The 18,758-nt window shown below is 38.7% G+C and overlaps 2 protein-coding genes across 2 annotated transcripts in view; one reads left to right on the plus strand and one right to left on the minus strand.

The window, feature by feature from the left end:
* Nucleotides 1-9,233: 9,233 nt before the first annotated feature.
* On the plus strand, nucleotides 9,234-13,930 carry dct (dopachrome tautomerase). Its single transcript, XM_030081562.1, has 8 exons — nucleotides 9,234-9,736; nucleotides 9,932-10,231; nucleotides 10,869-10,969; nucleotides 11,706-11,872; nucleotides 12,009-12,188; nucleotides 12,383-12,518; nucleotides 12,620-12,821; nucleotides 13,484-13,930. Exons 1-8 carry the CDS (start codon nucleotides 9,451-9,453, stop codon nucleotides 13,657-13,659), a joined length of 1,548 nt encoding a protein of 515 aa, XP_029937422.1. The 5' UTR covers nucleotides 9,234-9,450; the 3' UTR covers nucleotides 13,660-13,930.
* Nucleotides 13,931-16,562: 2,632 nt separating this feature from the next.
* The window catches only part of LOC115379852 (glypican-6-like), an 86,332-nt gene continuing 84,136 nt past the window's right edge, over nucleotides 16,563-18,758 (minus strand). The window contains exons 9-10 of the mRNA XM_030080782.1: nucleotides 18,577-18,752; nucleotides 16,563-17,606 (exon numbers count right to left, since the gene is read on the minus strand). Coding sequence (XP_029936642.1) covers nucleotides 17,401-17,606; nucleotides 18,577-18,752 — 382 coding nt within the window. The 3' untranslated portion in view covers nucleotides 16,563-17,400. The remainder of the gene's footprint in view (nucleotides 17,607-18,576; nucleotides 18,753-18,758) is intronic.

The following is an 18,758-nucleotide window of genomic DNA, read 5'->3' on the forward strand; positions in this document are numbered from 1 at the left end:
GATGAGAAAAATGCTTCAGCCACTCGCATTGTTGGCTTTCTCTCTCTTCTTTTCTATTTGCAATTAAATGCATTTCAAATGGAACAACTGTACAGAAAGCAATTCTGATAAGAAGGAATTCCATTGCCTTTAACCTCCTTTGTAATGGTTTTGCAATTTCTGAGCACTCTTATTATGTGAATTGCACAATCAAAACATATCTTTGAATAGAAAATGCCATACAACTTAAGTAGTGCTTCATTGAAAATTAAATTGCATTTAAAAATCATTTTTAGTTCTCTGTGTTCTTCTTTTTTCAAGCCAATCGCGGTGTTTCTGTTTTGGTGTTTTGTTTGTAACATTGTGCCTTGACAGGACCCTTGTGTCCTGAGCGGTATCATACACACTGGTCCTAAGCATGGGATGAGATCAGTCAATTAGAATTAATGTCATCTGGTCATTTACAGCTAAACACCCTCCATATCCATTGTGTTTGCTTTGTGTGCAAAGCATCAACTGCAAAACCAATCTCATCCTCCAGACATGAATTTTTGAAGGATTTGAACGCTGTAAATAACTCCAAACCCTCTCTTACGAGGTTTACCCCTGGAGCACTTTGTAACTTATCAGGGCTGCCTTGTGCCTCCTCTAATGCTTGCATTATGCTCAAATGTAAATCGGTAAGCTGCCAGAGAGGTGGGCGGGAATCACTGAAGAAAGAATCACTGAAGGGTCTAGCCAATATTCTGATTGGGGCATAGCAAAATAAACAGTATAGTTTTGTTTTCAGCAGCCACTTGAACAAAAATATATCACATTACCCTGTTATATTCTTAAACAATTGTTCTCCAGAGATCTTGGCTGGGCTAACACAAAGTGAAATCCCCATCTTTGAAATAATAGTACACGTTTGACCAAGTTTTAAGTGATGCAGGTTATTTTTCAAAATGCGAACATTCGTATCTACATAAAAGGAAACTCTAATATATTCTGAGTGAATGATGCCCAAGGGTCTGTTTTGTATTTCTAATTTCCATCTCTAATGGTACAAGGGACTGATTAGTAATTAGGACAGACCCATTTAAATGCATGTAATGAGCATTATAGGTTTCCCATATACTGTGCACTTCTTACTGATGAAAATGGATAGCATCTTTCTCAATTTGAACGCATGTTGACCTTTAATGGCAATTAATCCACAACACAGTTCTTCATGCTGCTTGTCCTTGAATTGGCTTTATAGCGTAATGAGTATATCGTTGGAATCTTCCAAATAATTGACCTGAAGCATGTTTCACAGCATAACTATTAATCTTATTTTCCAGTGAATAATTTGATCAGTTTGCTAGAGAAGTGGGTTATACAGAGTACAAACTAGTGCAGAGGGATATGTGGCCCCTAGATATTAATTTGAAGGTGGATAGGAGTCTTAAAGAGGATTAAAACTCTATACAGGCTACTCATTTTATATGACTGCATACCACCCAGTCCACTGTATATACTGTCAGTCATTGCTTGGCATGGTTGAGATTTGAAATGGTGACAGTTAAAGTACAAAGATGTCCAATCCTAGACTATTTCATGGCATATTTGGTAGAGCATCCTGAAGGAAATGCAGTGGGTTAGGGCCAGTCATTCCAGTGAACGAGGGCCACCGAAAACAGCAATACTGCCCCCCTCCTAATGCTTAGAGAAACTGCATCTTCTTCTCTGTCTCTCACTCAGACATGCTGTGAAACACAGGAGGGATGCTACAACAGGTGCCATTACTACCGTTTATGTAGTATTTTTTTTTTTTTTTTAAATGGCACTGGAGTTCTTCTACAGTGTACCATAGCAGTGAACAAAGTGAATCAAGGTTACTCTTAAATAAAACTCACTATATCATATCAGAAAAATCAGAGAGAGTATTGAGACATATTTTTTTTTCAGATATGAGGCTTTAGCAGGCCATGAATGCAATATTGTTTTTGATGCAAGTTTGTTTTTTACAGTTGCACAGTTTTTCAAAACTAGAATTTAGCACCTCATGTGAAGTTATACCAGATTTTTCTAACAGAAGAGATAAATCGACAACACTTCATTTGAAGATGCATTTCTAAAACCAACTCAACATTTTCATAACGTTGTCATAACTGTGACATAATGGCTATTGTGAGCATTAATGACTGCTGTCTTTTAGTGTCATTTACTGTCATTTTTGCAGAGTTGATTGTCTTTGCTATATGTCAAGTTGCTTTGACAGACAAATGTCAGTTTCACAGGAAAAGTGACTGAATTTGGCTCAAAGGAATCAGTCATAAATACTAATTAACATTCATTACAGCTATCATATAACCCTTATGCCAATTTTATGTCAGTATTATGGATATGACCTTGAATAAAATGTTTCCAAAGTATTTTATAGTAAGAGACATGAGAAATTTTTTTTTTTCATCGTTAGGCTTGCCAGATAGTTCTTTAATTAGACTGACTGTTGGCATTAAAGCAATGTGTTGAGCAGTTCTGGGTTATTATTTAAAATAAAAATCCTCTTAAATAATAATTAACAAATAAAAACAAAAGGCAGATGCATTTGTGGACTATATTATTGTAATAATAATTACTACTCCTACTCCTTTTAATTAACATTATTATATTAATTGATCTATTGTGTTTTGGAATGAAAGCCTTCATTTGCTGCCATCAGTTGTTTTGAATTTTCCTTCTCTTCATCAGTGAAGGAGGAGAGGCCAGACCACAGCAGTGTATAAAAGGAGCTGCTCTGAGATTCTCCCTTATGTCAGTTCAGTTTTACCAGTTTTTCGACCACTGAGCTCTGTTCCCACTGAATGTATCTGAAGTGCTCTCAATTAAAATTTGAAAAGGCCTTCTTTATTTCACCAACACGTATTGCAGAAAATGTGCGCAGAGAGGGTGCATCACGTTAAGAGGAATATTCATATAGCCATTAAGAAAATGGATGCATTTTGCCATCAGCATGGTTAGAAGTAAATCATTTCACAAATTAAGCATCACCTCTCTGTGTTTTCTCTTTGAAATTCTATTAAAGGAGATGTTATATTCGCCCCACTTCAAAGACAGAGCACTCTCGCTTCTCTCACAATTGTGGCCTTTCATTTGGAAGTTCCCAGTTTTAAAACAATGGCACTTCTACTGGTGATCCGATGGACACATCATTTGGGCAATATTCTTTAACAGTCGGTAGGAGCAACATTATGCATATTCCACGCTGGTACAGTTGTGCAACTGAAAAAAAACAGCACCCAATCATTGCCATATAAAACTCAACAAATTTATCAAAAGCTAATATCACATTCATTTCAGTTACAACAGGGAGAGTTTGCACAGGTGGAGTGGCCAGATGCATAATGCACTATTATTCAAATGCTTATATTTGAAAAATCCACATGAAAAGACAAATAAGAGTAGAGCAGATAGTCCAGAGACTCCTGTGTCTTTTACGTGACAGGTAAATTAAATCTATTCTGACCAGTTTTACTTTCTTTTGTATTAAAAATAGCTTTCCAACTGCAGGTCTGCAAAATATTCTCAGATAATGACTGCAATGCATGATTGTATAAATAACAGTCCCACACAAAGGGTACTATTATTCCAGTTACTAATAATGAGGCAGTCACATTCAAACTAATCAATAGAGGGCTCCAGATCTCTTTAAAACAATAACATAACTGTTTTTATGGTCACTAATGTTGTAAAATAGTTTGTAGGCTGTTGTGGAGGAAAACTACACCGTTGATTTAGAGAGAGAAAAATATAAAACCACACACAGTCCCGTTCTTACAGTTTCTCACCAGATTTCTCACCCTCAGTAATGCACCTATCTTCCCACTGCCGTTAAATAGTGTGGCTGATTTTTCCACGGCTCTCTGGCACCATCCTGTGTTTCAGTGGTGATAATGATTTTTTTCCCCACCACTATGAAACTATGAAAAGAAAATAGATTTTGGGTGGAGAACATTTCTTTTTGCTATTAGGTATAATAACCTTATTAAAATGTATATGATTTCAATTTTGGGTAGGATGGTAAATGTCCTTTGTGTATCTTGTGCACACAGAGGCATTTCGTCAGATCTCAGATCACAACACAGCCTCCCTTCAGTTCAGTGAGATGATCTGAGTGTGACTAGTCACAACACTTGAGGGATGAATGTACGTATTTTGAATAAAATGAATAGCTCTTTTGTTAGAGTTTTACTACTTTAAACCTGGGAACTGATTCGTGCACTCAGAAATCATGAATAGATTCTTTAATTTCACTACCATGACTTCAAACGCACAATTTTTTGACCTGCATTTTTACACAAAAGTTAGGCACTTTTTAGAACATTCACAATAAACAAGAGCAGAAAGAGGCAAAGAGGCAAAATACATACCCAGAAAAATAAATAAATCAATGGCTAGATAAACTCATTAATACAAATAAAAATAAATAAATACTGTTCTCTCTGAAAGGAAAAATAAGGAAAGATTTTGGCAGACCTTTCACAACCAGTTGTCCACATGGCATATAGTTAATTTTTACTATAGTCTGCTGTTGAAGAACAAAAATTATGTTAAGAGTAAAAGCTGAAAACCTCATTCAAAAAATGTTAAAAAAGATGAAGAAGAATGTTATAAGAACTGTTTGTTTGCTCTCCTGTGGCCCGGCTCCAGCTCCAGCTCCAGTTCACTTTTGTTCAGAGTGATATTTTTCAAATTAAGGCCTGTGAGCCAGTTTGGGTCATTCCTACTGGGTCCTGAGGCCTAATATGTTTCACTTAACCAGGGTCCAAGACAAACTACATTTATTTTGTTTTTTGGACTTAGAAAATGATAATAATTACACCAACAGCAAGAGCTGTGGGCTTTCATCCTGCTAATGTGTGGCCCACTTTGCAGCCTGATGAAGACGACCAGTGACCCAGACGAGGTCACTGGCTCTCGGTCCTGGCTGAACTTTCAGTGGCCTGAGCGAAGACCGATGTCCTTTTTGCATGAATTATTTATTGATTTTAAAATGTGTGCTCTCAGTTTTCACACCATGGTTAGACTCATGTATTGGTTTGATATTCTGCTTCTATTAAATATGTGGTGCTGGCCTGTCTGTGTTGCTCATATTTGGTATAATGGTGGTTGCTCTCTAATCACACCACACAACATTTTATTCTCGTGCATTTTATTCTTTTACTTAATTGTTAAATATAATTTATTACTCAATCAATAGAGTTTTCCAACACCAAACATGTATGAAAAGCTGATAAGTGTGAGACAGTTTCATTAGTTTGGGTTTCACTGGAGCGTTCTTAGTGTAGTGTTAATGCTGTTTCAGGGGGAAAAAATAGAGACGAATTGCATCCTTTTTATTGTATATAAAAGATAAAACAACATCAACATTAGTTTCAGTGTTACCCTATGACAATCAATACTGTTCTAATTCTGGTGCAAGCACATGCATGGTTGTGCATGTTGACAGTGCACAATGTGTGACAATGCACTGTGTATGATGGTTGTGGAAATAGTTGCCTATGCCTGTGTGCTTGTGTGCATCTGAACAGGAGACAGGACTCCCCAAAATCTGTGCTCCTCTCCAGCCTGTAGGGCTGCAGTGACTCATATGGTTCCTCTGTAATGGCACCGGCCAGAGAGGAGAGACGGGTGTGACGTCGGGAGCCGTGGAAACCTTGGACACAGCCAGCGAACAAACATCCATATGTGACCACCGCTCTATTCAGCTTCAGGGTTGTGACAAGGAACACAGCGGGTATATCCATAAAACCCTTCCACAGACATTTTTTATTTTATGTTATTTGAGTAAACTCATGGTGCTATAGGCTAACATAAATCCTTCTGTCCTAAATTCATGATACACATCCCATTAAGCAGCATCAAACTGGTGGAAACTCTGCAAGGGGAGGATTTTTTAACAACATCAAACAACAACAACAAAACCCACAAGCTGATTGCTTGTTGTTTACATTGGTGGATGTTTGCCTTATGGGCATCACTCACTTTTTGTTTACTCTACATCATCTTTCTCAAAGGAATGCTCTTCAAATGTAAGTTTGAAAAGTCAGATGGAGAGAGCTGGAAAAACAAACAAACAAACACACACACAAAAAACACATCAATAAAACCCTGTGCAACGACAGCAGGTCCACTCTTCCCCTGCATCACTCCATCCCCCCGCTCAGCTAATAAATCCCAAAGGTATTTCAATCAACATTTTTTATATTTATCCCTAAAACCTAGTCAGTTACCTGGTCATTCAGGTACACCCCCACCCCCAGCACCACACCCACACCCAAACACCCACCCACCCAACCACACACACACACACACACACACACACACACACACGCTATTTCTGTGATACTGTTCTGTAGTGACACCAGACTGGATGGAAAAAGGTTTTGCACCAATATGACTGAGATTTTCACTCCTCAAACTTGTACTAAGAATCTTTGATGAGATGTCTAACTTGTTTTTTTTTTTTTTTTTTTTTTTTTTTTTAATTATTATTTTAAAATGTAATTATTTTTTTTATTTTAAAATTTTGTATTTTTATGTTTTCTGAGTACTTTCATATTGATTGAAAACTAATTAAAAAGAGGCCGACAGCTAAAATAAAAGCTTTTCGGTCGATACGCGGGTATATCTAATCTGTGAATACTGATTCTGTAATCAATACAAACTTTATAACCACAGCACACATTCTTAAAACAATACAGGTACAATCACAGAATTGTTACTATTATCGTATTAATAGAAACACATGAAAATGAATGAACATTGCTATTATTTAGTATTATTGCAGACAAGAATTTGGCAAAGTGTTGCTCATGTGATAACTACAACAAAAGCAAAGCAGACATTCCAGTTTAACTTAATTTGTAGAACACTCTCAAAGATGCATACCATAATTTTGACTTTCTTTGCCTAATTTACTTTTGTCAAACATGTTATAAGCAGATATGTTTTTTTCATCTTTCATTTCATTTTCTGATTGTACTTGTGCTTTGACGTTGAGTATACTTTCTTTTTTACTCTGGTCTGTGATAATTGATTTGAATCAGTTTACTGGTTTTAAACAGATTTACACATTTTGTAATGAAAAAAAAAACATGTTTTCCTTCACATCTATAGATTTCAAAAATCAATTTGCTGAGAAACTCCTAAGAATTTCTCTCACTCTTATTAATTTTCCTCACACTTACACCTTCACACACTTGTTTACTGACAAATGTAATTTCTGTAAAGGCATTCCATTTGACTTCTTCCAGGAATTCTCCGGGCTAATCCTGTTGAGTGCAGTGAACCTCACAGAGTCGGTTGTGTAAAGACTCTGTGGTCACACAAGAGGCTTTTACAGGGAACCAGACTTACATCTGCTCTGTATCCCGGCTATCGTGTTTTTATGTCACTTTACAAGAGCCTGGCAAAAACCCATTTTTGATACACAAGTGAAATGATCAGAAGTCACCAGAACTGTTTTTTTGACACCCACATTCTCAAAACAATTGCAGTGATGGTTTTTTTTGTTTTGTTTTTTTGTTTTATTTGTTTTTATAACATTTCAATTTGGACCTCAGGAAATAATACTGACCAACCATTATATTGCCAGACATTTTCCAAGAAAGATGGGAGATTCCAGTCAGATCATGGGGCAAACGTTGACGTCAAAGAGGGATATTACCCATTTAATTATGGCTAGATTTATACATTATACATGATTTTAGTGAATCTATAGGATATAATATTAATGAGCAATAAAGGAATACATAAAATAGTGATTTTCTAGTATTAAAGTATATACAGTACCTTCATCTGTTATTAAACAGACCCAACAACAGGAGCAGAGTGATGTAGGTCGTGCAATTCTTTTGAGACTAAAGTTATGATGGGGGAAAAAAAATGCAGAAATTGCATTGATAAATCTCTTAATCTTTTAATTATTAGAATGAATTCCCCAAGTTCTTGTGAAATCCTAACTTCATAAAAATGTAGTGTACACACTGAGTAACACACTTAAGAAAAATCACACATCCACTCTCTTTGGAGTAGGGAATCCACATTCTTCTTCATGTACTAAAACTATCAGCAGTCACATGCCAGACCTTAAGAATGTATCAGGCGGATGGGGCAGGGGAAACAAGTCAAAGCATTGGGGGTCCCAGTCATCATATGCCTTTCCTGATGCGAGTGGAGCTCTGGCCTCTGAACAAAGACTGCTTGGTAGCTGAAGGAATATGAAAAAAAAAAAAAAAAATGAAATGACTAAACTACTGAAGGGCAGTGAGAAATCATAGCCATACAATACATTGATTTATAAACGAGGATGTTTAGGACCTAACACGCCCTCTGGCAATGACACAAAGCAAGTGATTTCCCCGTTACTGTCACAAGAGAGACCTAATGGATGCTTCAAGACAGATACAAACCTCTCAGTGTATTTTACATTTATTGTTTTACTGCGTCACATATCTTTGATTTTGAGAGATAAACCAAAAATGCTGGTTTTGTGTCACTGCTTGAACTACCGCCTTTCCTACTTGACATGCACACCAAATAAGCAAGGGGCCGCTGCTGAGACCTTAATTCACTCCTGTGAGGAAGGGAAGGGAGGGTTAAAAGTTTGATTAAGGCCACCAAAAGGCTATGAGCAGAAATGCTGCAATAACAACTTCCAAAAACTTGTGTAAACGAAAATCTGTCTGTGGATTAAAGTGATTAGTCACCAATCAAGATTTATACAACTGATTCAGGGCATGAGGAGGAAAACCGCTTTCTGCAGACAGCTTTCTATTACGATAACTGAGAATGCCTCAACAAAACTCACAGTGTGTTAAGGGAATATTTCTATTTCCATTTAGCGATGAAAATGATTTGTTGAACTGTGTTTGCTCAGAAGTGAACGTATGATTTGTTTTGCACTTTAACTAGATCTGGCATAATGTAATTTCAAAGAAGATAGCTCATGTTTTATCTTTGGTAAATCTGTTTTGTTTGCTTGCTTTGTTTTGTTTTCTATCAAGATTTAATTAGTAAATCACATTCTACGTCTATTAAGTCTGCACAAAATGGTTATACAACTGTATATGGTCGCCTCTGGCAGTTCACTGGTATTTGTCCTGGTCTTAGTCCAGAGCATAGTTGTGCTGTCAGGTGATTATCACGAGACCAATGGCTTAATCCTCTCTAGCTCTACTAAAGGGAAGCACAGAAATTGGAGGTTTTCTAAATGTGCATGTAACCAACTGGAACATCGTGTAGTTTTGCTCTGAGTGTTTTTTTTTTCTCCACAGACTTTAAACTTATCACTCTATCTAATTTGAAGATACACAGTGGGGGGACCATTGCAGAGTGAGATTCCTCGCCACTCTGTGGGAACTAATTGACTGTGTTATTGCAGCAATTTGGTGTACAAACTGATTTGCTGCCACTGATCGGAGGAGGCGAACAGGTGAAAACATGAAGGTGCTGGGTCTTGCCCTGCTTTGTTTATTGTGGTGGCCTGAACCCACAGAGGCTCAGTTTCCTCGAGTGTGTTGTACAGTGGAGGGGATTCTCTCCAAGCAGTGCTGTCCTGCTCTGGGCTCCAATCCTGCTAATATCTGTGGCACTCTATCAGGCAGAGGAAGCTGCTCCAATGTTCAAGTCGACAGCAAACCCTGGGGAGGACCGTATCGACTGAGAAATGTGGACGACAGAGAGAGATGGCCGACCAAATTCTTCAATCAGACTTGCAGGTGCACCGGTGGGTGATGTAGAGTTTTACTGAGATCATATATCAGCGAGCAGCTAAATGACACTAAACTCCACATGATTCTAGATTCAATTAGACTGTAAAACAGGTGGCTCTATTAAGAAGCCTCATAGTAAAGCTGGCTCACAAAATCTCATGAGTTTTCCTTTGATTTTACTCATGTATTTCCCCTCTCTATGCTCACAGGAAACTTTGCAGGCTTTGACTGTGGCCAGTGTAAATTTGGTTGGACTGGACCAAACTGTGACCAGAGGAAAGCCCCCGTGGTGAGGAAGAATATCCACTCGCTCACTCCTGCGGAGCTCCAGGAGTTCCTGGATGTGTTGGACCTGGCTAAGACCAACATACACCCAGACTATGTCATTGCCACTCAGCACTGGCTTGGACTCTTAGGACCAAATGGAACCGAGCCCCAATTTGCCAACATCTCCATCTATGACTTCTTCGTCTGGCAGCACTACTACTCTGTGCGAGACACTCTTCTTGGTAAGTACTCATGGTTATATTTCTTTTTTCCCCTTTAATTTAGATTATTTAGTGGGCATTTCTGCTTTATTAGACAATCACAGTGGAGAGAGACAGCAAAGACAGGGCAGAGAGACAGGATGACATGCAGCAAAAGGCCTGGGCCAGATTCGAACCCAGGCTGCTGCGGCTTTGCCTTTGTATTAACCATGGTGTGCACCATGGTGACATATTTTGACATTAAACCAAGGTGGTGTGGCTGGTTATGTAACATTAATACATAATCATCAATATATTATTATCAACCAAATTTACAAAATTATCATCTCATTGATACTGGTTCTCTTTTTTTGTAGCCCTTTTTAAAATCCTTAACCAGACCTTTCTGGACCCTCTGATATACACTGCATAAATATGATAATATAATTATTATACTACTAATATGGAGAGGGATTCATCAATATGTAATTATTCATACTATATCATTCTAATTGTTAACATTTTTGTGGGAACTTAAAAAGAATCTCATTTTTCATCAACTGCTTACAATGAGTACTGATGACCTGTTTCTGTTGCATACTGTGTGCAGTGTGCAGTGCTGCCTCACGGTCTTGATTTAAACACAGAGCAGCTAATCAGAGACTTGGTTTCCCTGCAGGTCCAGGTCGTCCATTCAAGGCCATTGATTTCTCACACAAAGGGCCAGCCTTCATCACCTGGCACAGGTATCACCTCCTCAGCTTGGAGAGAGAGTTACAGGTATTGTTGGAAAACAATGTACATCTAATTAAAAGCATACATCTTTTGGGGGGAAAAAAACAGCAGGACTGGATGAGTAACTCTACAACCCAGCACCATGAATAAACGTTTCTGAAGCAGTGTTTATTTTTGATTGAATAACATATTGTGAGCATAGGGAGATTTTCAAAATGTCAGCGAGCTAGGGAATTCAAATTTGTTTATACTTGGCGGTCTGGAGTGGATGTTTCTGTCATGTTATATTTATTCAGTTTATTGTTCAATAATATTTATATTATGAATCATTTTTAAATTTGAAGACTTCCTGTATCCCAGGGGTTTTCCTGCGATTGAATTGGTGAGGTGGTTCATACCTACATTAAAGAACTGCTTACCCACCTCAAAGAATTTCGAGTTTTTTAGTGTCACATACTGTTTCAGACCATTTTCCATTGTGCCAATAAATTTCTGAAGGAAACACAAGATAGCTGGCATGAACAAGGAGGTATTGGCATAAACATGAGAAATTTTAAAGATATGGAAGATACAAGCACAAACTACTGGCTAGCGGCAGCTCCTTTTGAAAAACATTCTTGAGCATTTTTGGGCTTATTTATAGTTGAGAGTACAGAGAGAGAAAGACAGAGGGGGTAACATGTGGCAAAGGTCCCAGGCCACCTTAGTCTAGTGTACTGGCTTGAAAAACCTACACTGGCTGACCCTAATATGTGTTACGTAACACACTCGTTCCCTGCAGAGACTGAGCGGCAATGAGAACTTTGCAGTACCGTACTGGAACTTTGCCACGGGACAGAGTGAGTGTGACGTGTGCACCGATGCTATGCTGGGGGGCCAAAACCCAGACGACCCGTCCCTCATCAGTAACCGGTCCAGATTCTCCAGATGGGGGGTGGTGTGTAACAGGTCTGTCGGATAAAATAATTAAGGGGGCGAAAAACATTAATCATTTGTTTGGACTGAAATGAAAAAACAAATACCACAGTGTGATGAAAATATATGGGAAAAATCATTATTTTATTCATGTTGTCCTCCCCTCCAGTTTGGATGACTACAATCGCCTGGTGACTCTTTGCAATGGCACCAATGAGGGCCTCATTCGCAGAGGTGTAATGGACAGATCTAACATGAGTCTGCCCACCATGAACGATGTCAGAAGCTGTCTCAATCTCAGGGACTTTGACAGCCCGCCATACTTCACCAACTCTACCTTCAGCTTTAGGTACTGCTCCTGTTTATGCACTCCACAGTTTCCAATCAATAATGCTTTAAAGACAAGCCAGTTCACTCAGACCGATGCATTAAATATTGCATTTTGCTGGCGTATTTTAACCGGCGTTGGTTTCAAAAGACTTTCTGAAACTATGTGTGTTTCATACACAGATTTATGCATATGTTATGTTTTGTAACTTGCAGAAATGCTCTTGAAGGGTATGACAAACCAGATGGAGAGCTGGACGAGTCAGTCAACAACCTGCACAACCTGGTCCACTTCTTCCTCAATGGAACCAGCGCTCTGTCTCACTCGGCAGCCAACGACCCCATCTTTCTGGTCAGAATCTGCTTCCAGTGGTCACTTGATATGAGACATTATTAGCTGATGGGGTTTTGTCTCTAAAGGCACTCAAAGGTTTGCGGTCATTTATATTATAGGTGCTCCACGCTTTCACGGATGCTGTTTTTGACGAGTGGTTGAGGAGGGTTGTTCCATCCAACGCTACCTTTCCTGATGAGATGGCCCCCATTGGTCACAACAGGGATTACAACATGGTCCCCTTCTTCCCACCGATCACTAATGAGGAGATCTATGTTCCTTCTGAGCAGCTGGGATATTCATACGCCATTGATCTGGAGGGTGAGCATGCTCTTAAATAAATGAGCGACAGCGAGTTTTCAAAGTTGATGACCTTCTTCTGTCTTCGAATGACCTTAAAGGGCCATTAAGTAAAGCTTTGGCCTTTTATCGGCCTCTATTAGCTTTGATGGAAGTTATCTCCTCCTACACAAGTCCACTCCTCTCCTCCTGTCCCCTTTAGTGACAGTGGCCTATAATTGACTTAATTGAGTATAGTCACATTTTCATAATACAGATGAACAAGAAAAAGATGTCCACTGGAGAGGTAACATCACTGCTCAAAATACTGTGATAATAATGTTGCTTTGTCATTTGCTTTTTATCTTGAGAATAAGGGTCATTAGCCTTTGTAGCTGAAATGTCTTGCAACACTGAGTGCTGGCTTTTAGCAGCACAGTTCATCATTTGCAGTTGCATATGCGAGTACGCGTGGGCGTTGGGGGTCACAGTGCCAGCCAAAATAATGTTGAGTCACTGATGCTGCTCAACGCCTCCATCAAAAGCCTATGTTATATGTTCATTTGTGCAACTGGATGGTGCAAATATTAGTTATTGCCTCTTTAAACATCATACTCCTAAAATGGTGCATGCTGTCAAGTTACGTGAGAAAGTGTCTGTTCTAACCTGTTTACATGAAAATCTCTGCTTCCAATTCCATGCAGATACAGACGGTGGAGCGAGTGTGTTTGTGCTGGGCTCCACTCTGGGTGGTGTTTTCATCGGCCTTCTGGTCCTTCTGCTTATCTTGGTGCTCTACCTGCGGCAAAGGAGAAATCGAGGCTTCGAACCTCTGATAAAGGCAGAGTTCACAAATAAAAAATACACAGAGGAAGCCTAGATTTCACACACTATTTGGAAATGCACACCAGTGCTCGTACTAAAAAATATGATGCAGAATAATCCTTAATGTACTGTAGACCTGAAAAAGGAAAATGTAAAGGCTGCAAATGAATAGCACAGCTTAGATAAATAATGCATCAAATTGCATATAAGAACAATGATGTGACTCATGCCGTGTCCATTAAAATTATTGCTGGAACTTACTACAGTACAAGTTTCTTGTGATACAAATGTCTGCACCAGACAAATAAACGTGTACTGTGACTTAATCCTTTGGTAACATGTTTTTTTCTTGGTGATTTTACAAACATTACAAACATTTTCCTCCAAAAATGTGTCATTTGTTTACAGTTTGGAAGTCATCACAAATACAAAGCTACAGGAATCTTTTAAATAAATATTTATTCTCAAGAGTAACAAAACACAAATGCAATCATCTTAATTGCACTGAAAAACAGTAAGGCATATTTGTTTATCTAGAACTTGACTCTTGCTAGTTTGAAGTTGTTTCCAAACCCCAAGCAACAGACTTCATAACGAACTGAATCCATACAGCAATGCATTAGTTGTAAAAAAAGCAAACAAACAAACAAACAAACAAACAAATAAACAAACAAACAAAAAAAAAAAACATGTAGACGAGTAATGCTTCTTGTCAATTCTGTTTTTTGAGATAACTTGTGTGATCCATAGACATCAATTTTCAATGTTTTATTGCAAAAATATTACCATTAAAAGTTCAATGATACAAAACCTAAAAAGGGCATCCTGTGAGACTGTTAGTCATAATAAAGATTTTCAAGGACACACTGACACCAAGACAGAAAATTCCCTCCATATATATATTTTTTTTATCCTCAATCTTCTTTCTATGTGAATGCAAACAGTGACTTAAAGGCAGCAACAAAAAGCTCAACAATTATTCATTGATATACTGCAAAGCCCAATGGATATGGGATATGATATAGTGTATAATAGTGGCTAATTCCCTTGATATGTAAGCTTAGCTGGCCTTTGTGGTTTATTGAGCTGACAGGCTCTCAGAGAACAGTGGACATACAGTGCTGCTTGAGGCTGGTTTGTTGGCTTGAGTTTGAGTACTGTACGCCCCCTCCAGCAATGCCAAGCCTCTCACATTCTCTGTAAGTACGCTCTACTGAGTAGCTTCACTGGAGCATTCAGCCCTGTCCAGTCTCCACAGATTCTCATTTCACAGGTGACTGTGGTCGGCTTGAAGCCTGTCTGTGGTGCAGACATAACCATTCAAGCTTTAGAGATAAATATAGGGACCCCTATTTTTTTTATTTTTTATTTTATTTATTTATTTATTTTGCATTTCCAGTCACCAATGTGTTTAGTCTGCTACTTGCTCTCTTGATAATTCCCTCTCCATTTACATTGTAGCGGTACTGAATTTTCAGTGATGGCGGATTAATGACTTACAAATTACATTATAAAAAACATTTGACTTTCTAAACATGACAATGCACATTTTTATGACGATTTCATCCAAAACATCTGTAACTGTAGTTACAGAATGAGCTCTTGCTGTTCATTAATACTTGTGTACATATCTTTGATAAAAAAAAAAAAATGTATTAACTCATATATATCTATGTTTTTTTCTGAAATTTCTTCATTTTTGATGGCACAATTTTCTGGAAAATAGTTGTATTGCCAGGATACAGGAGCAAACTATACGGCTTCTTGTTACTGTGTGGTCAGGAAAGGAAATACCACCAAAGAAATACCACTTCCTTCAGGAATGGTGGTTTTGCAATGGTTGGATGCATTTTTTTTTTTTTTTTTTTTGAGTGTGAAGTGCATTTTAATTTCCTTTTATCATAGAGAACAAGCTCAATCAATGCTAAAATGACTTTTACAGTAATTAGCTTGTGGGAGCTCCTTTATGGTAGCGACTGGAACTGTCTCAGACACATTTCAGAATCTATAAATGGTAGATGGGGATCATAACAATGTCTGGCTTTGCATGTGGGTGACATCGATTCTGCTCAGTGGTGAGACAGAATACCGCTGGGTAACCACTCGCTAATAGGGACATAAACCACTTTGGATTGAGAAAATGAAGTCAACATATATACCAGTGTGGATTACAATTTTCCTCGACTGCAGTGGGATAATTGAACTGACCCCATGCCAGGAAACACACCTCACAATACAGAACAGAAACACCATCACAATGCTAGCACTTTATATTGGTGGTTCCTTTAATTTGACCATTCTCTGCATGACAGCCACTGCTCGATAATAATATTGTCTCGGCTCTTTTTGGGAGGCAGTTGAGCGAATGTTCTGGCACAACTTCACCCACTGGCAAGGTGCATGGAAGGGGCAGGACAACTGGGAATCAAAGGATCCTAGTCACACTTGCAGTACTGAAAAGAGCAATATAAGTTTTTAAGAAAAAAAAATTGGAATCCTTTGATTTTGGAGACAGCTGTCCAGGTTGTCTACTCTTAAAGCCAGGCCTCTGTCAACCAACATAAAATGAAGACATTTTGCAGATGATTAATTCTTTGCAAGGCAAATGAGTATATAGAAATGTAGGCATGTGCAGTTAAAAAAGGCGGCATACTGTAACTGAAAACATTTTGATCCTGAGTTTCCAGGTATTTTTTCTTCTAATATTAAAAAAAAAAAAAAAATCATAAAAAATTAACACTTTTATCCATGTGATGTTTACAGCCTAGTTCACCTCATAATACTCCATCTGTTTTAATGAAATGGGGGTTTCAACATGTCAGCACACTCAGCTGTGAGGGGCATGACTGGTGTAAGTCCAGGCACACCGCCTCCAGGAGGAAGGAACTGACCAAGAGCAGACCCATGACCACCCCATGATACAGCTAGAAAACACTCCGAAAAGAGCCCGTTCATAACTTCACGGCCACAACGATAGCAAAACAGAATGTGAAATGGCATGATTCGGTCATTGATATTCCCTTTGCATCGGTTCTAAAAACAAATGAATGCAATTTTCAGCAAATGTGACAATTTTAATGATGGAATATCCAATCATTCCTGATGATCATTAGCTGTCATGTTTAACACAGTATATTATTCATGCATTCATATTAATAATTTTCTGTCAAATATCAGAATGTTAGACAAACAAATTACTGACAATGGGCCGAAGATAAAATGAACATTCAAATTGGAGGCCATATGTTCATGAATTTTTAGGTAATTTAGTTAATTATCTTTTGTACGCCTTTTAAAACATAGTGGTAAGCTTTTAGATTCCCCGGTAGCTGTAGTAAACTTATTCGGCTTCTTTTAGGTGCTTCTAATACCACATTTTCAACATGGTTTAACACACAACACCATTTTTGCATTAAAAAAATAAACCAAAACAATCAAAGTGCGTGGTTTTTTTTTTTTTTTTTTTTTTTTTTTTTCCACATGGAGACCTACATCAATATCCGCCATATGTGAAAGAAATACTTTTTTTTCAGCCTCTGGAGCAGAGTTTGTTGGGGCAGCATCAGCCGTAGATAGTGAGGTGATGCCGAATATATCAAGTCTAAGGATGGCACTGCACAATCTTTGGGAGAGCAGGAAATCGTGATGCATGACTGCTCTTTTTCAGAGCAGCACCCTCTAGCCTCAAGGCTGGCAGCCTGAATATCGTCTCGTTGACTGTAGCTCCAATCTGCCTGAATACAAAAACAGCAAAAAGAGAAACCCTGCTGTCCAAGTTTAGCCAGTTCCTCCAGCATTATCTCCATTGTCGGTGGAGTGCCAGGGCTGAGAGGGCCAGCATGGTTGGCAGGGCTACAGAGGGTGCAGGGAGTGTGGCTGAGTCACCAACAGGGCCGCTCCGGTCGGCTTCCACTATGGGGGCCTCGGTGGCGGTAAGGTCCATGTCTGTGGTGCAGGCTTCTGTGCAGCCACTGCCACTGCCTGAGCCACTGCCCTCATCACCTGTAACCGCGTAACAGCACACAAACCAGAGTGAGCATGCAGCTGAAAGCAGATTGCATGTTTGAAGTGAAACATGTTAACCCTTTGAGTTACACACGTTTCCCTTAAATTTCACCTTCTGTGGCTTCAAAGATATTTTTTTCTGTATTGTACATAAATGTCACACCCATCATGCTTGTATTGGGTGAAATATTCAAATACAATATGCAATATGCCATTGTTTTATCATTGCACCATTAGATCAAACAGAAAACATCTAGATTTCTTGTGCATCATTTGTACACATTTTCCTATAATTCAGCAGGATGTATTTGGTATCTTTGGAACTGGAAACCTTGGGATCTCCACTAGAATTTAAAATAAAGTTCAATGTCCAAAGCTACAATATCCAACTCCTTTCCCATTAAAATAACAAGAATTTAAAGGATACATTATCACTGGCTGTCTGTGATCCTGTGTGTACATGCCTAAATCCCCCTGCATGAAAGTGGCTTTTAAATTATGTCCGGCTCACAACAAATGTCTTGTGGGTGTGTGTCATATAGGAGTGGCCAGCAGTGAGCTAGGTTGTGGCTCTCGAGGTGAGGTTAACAGTGTGGAGAAGTCATAGCAACAACAACAACACCCGAAAGAAATAAGAAAACAGCAACGCTAAATATGTGGCAGACAAGGTCCCTTCAATAATACTGCTGAACATCAGCACTGCCTTTTTTTTTTTTTAATTGCAGATTGCTTGTGTTCGCCGTCTCCTTCATCAGTGCCTATGGTGGCTTTATGAATGCAGATTACCTCAGCCTCAGGTTAGATGACATTTCAAAGACAGCTCATCAAAATGAGTGACAAGTATCGGGGGTGAACTTAACTAACAGAGGGGAAAGAAAGCATGACTAACAATAAAATTCTTGCCTCGAGAAGAAAATATATTAAGAAAATGTATGTATTCCCACTGCAGCAGTGAAAAATAACTTACTTGAATCTTGAAAGTAGATATCATTGCCGTTGTAGGCATTTTTCAGCTTGTTGGTCATCACCCTCAGAGCCATTATCTGCTGACGGATGAAGGTATCTGGGCGGGTGATGTCCACACCCACCTCAGGGTTATTCACCTGGTTGGTCAATCCGTCCTTCTGGACCTCGGGGAAATACCTTTGA

Source organism: Myripristis murdjan, chromosome 21 (genome assembly GCF_902150065.1).
Source record: "Myripristis murdjan chromosome 21, fMyrMur1.1, whole genome shotgun sequence".
In the NCBI taxonomy this organism is placed as follows: Eukaryota; Metazoa; Chordata; class Actinopteri; order Holocentriformes; family Holocentridae; genus Myripristis; species Myripristis murdjan.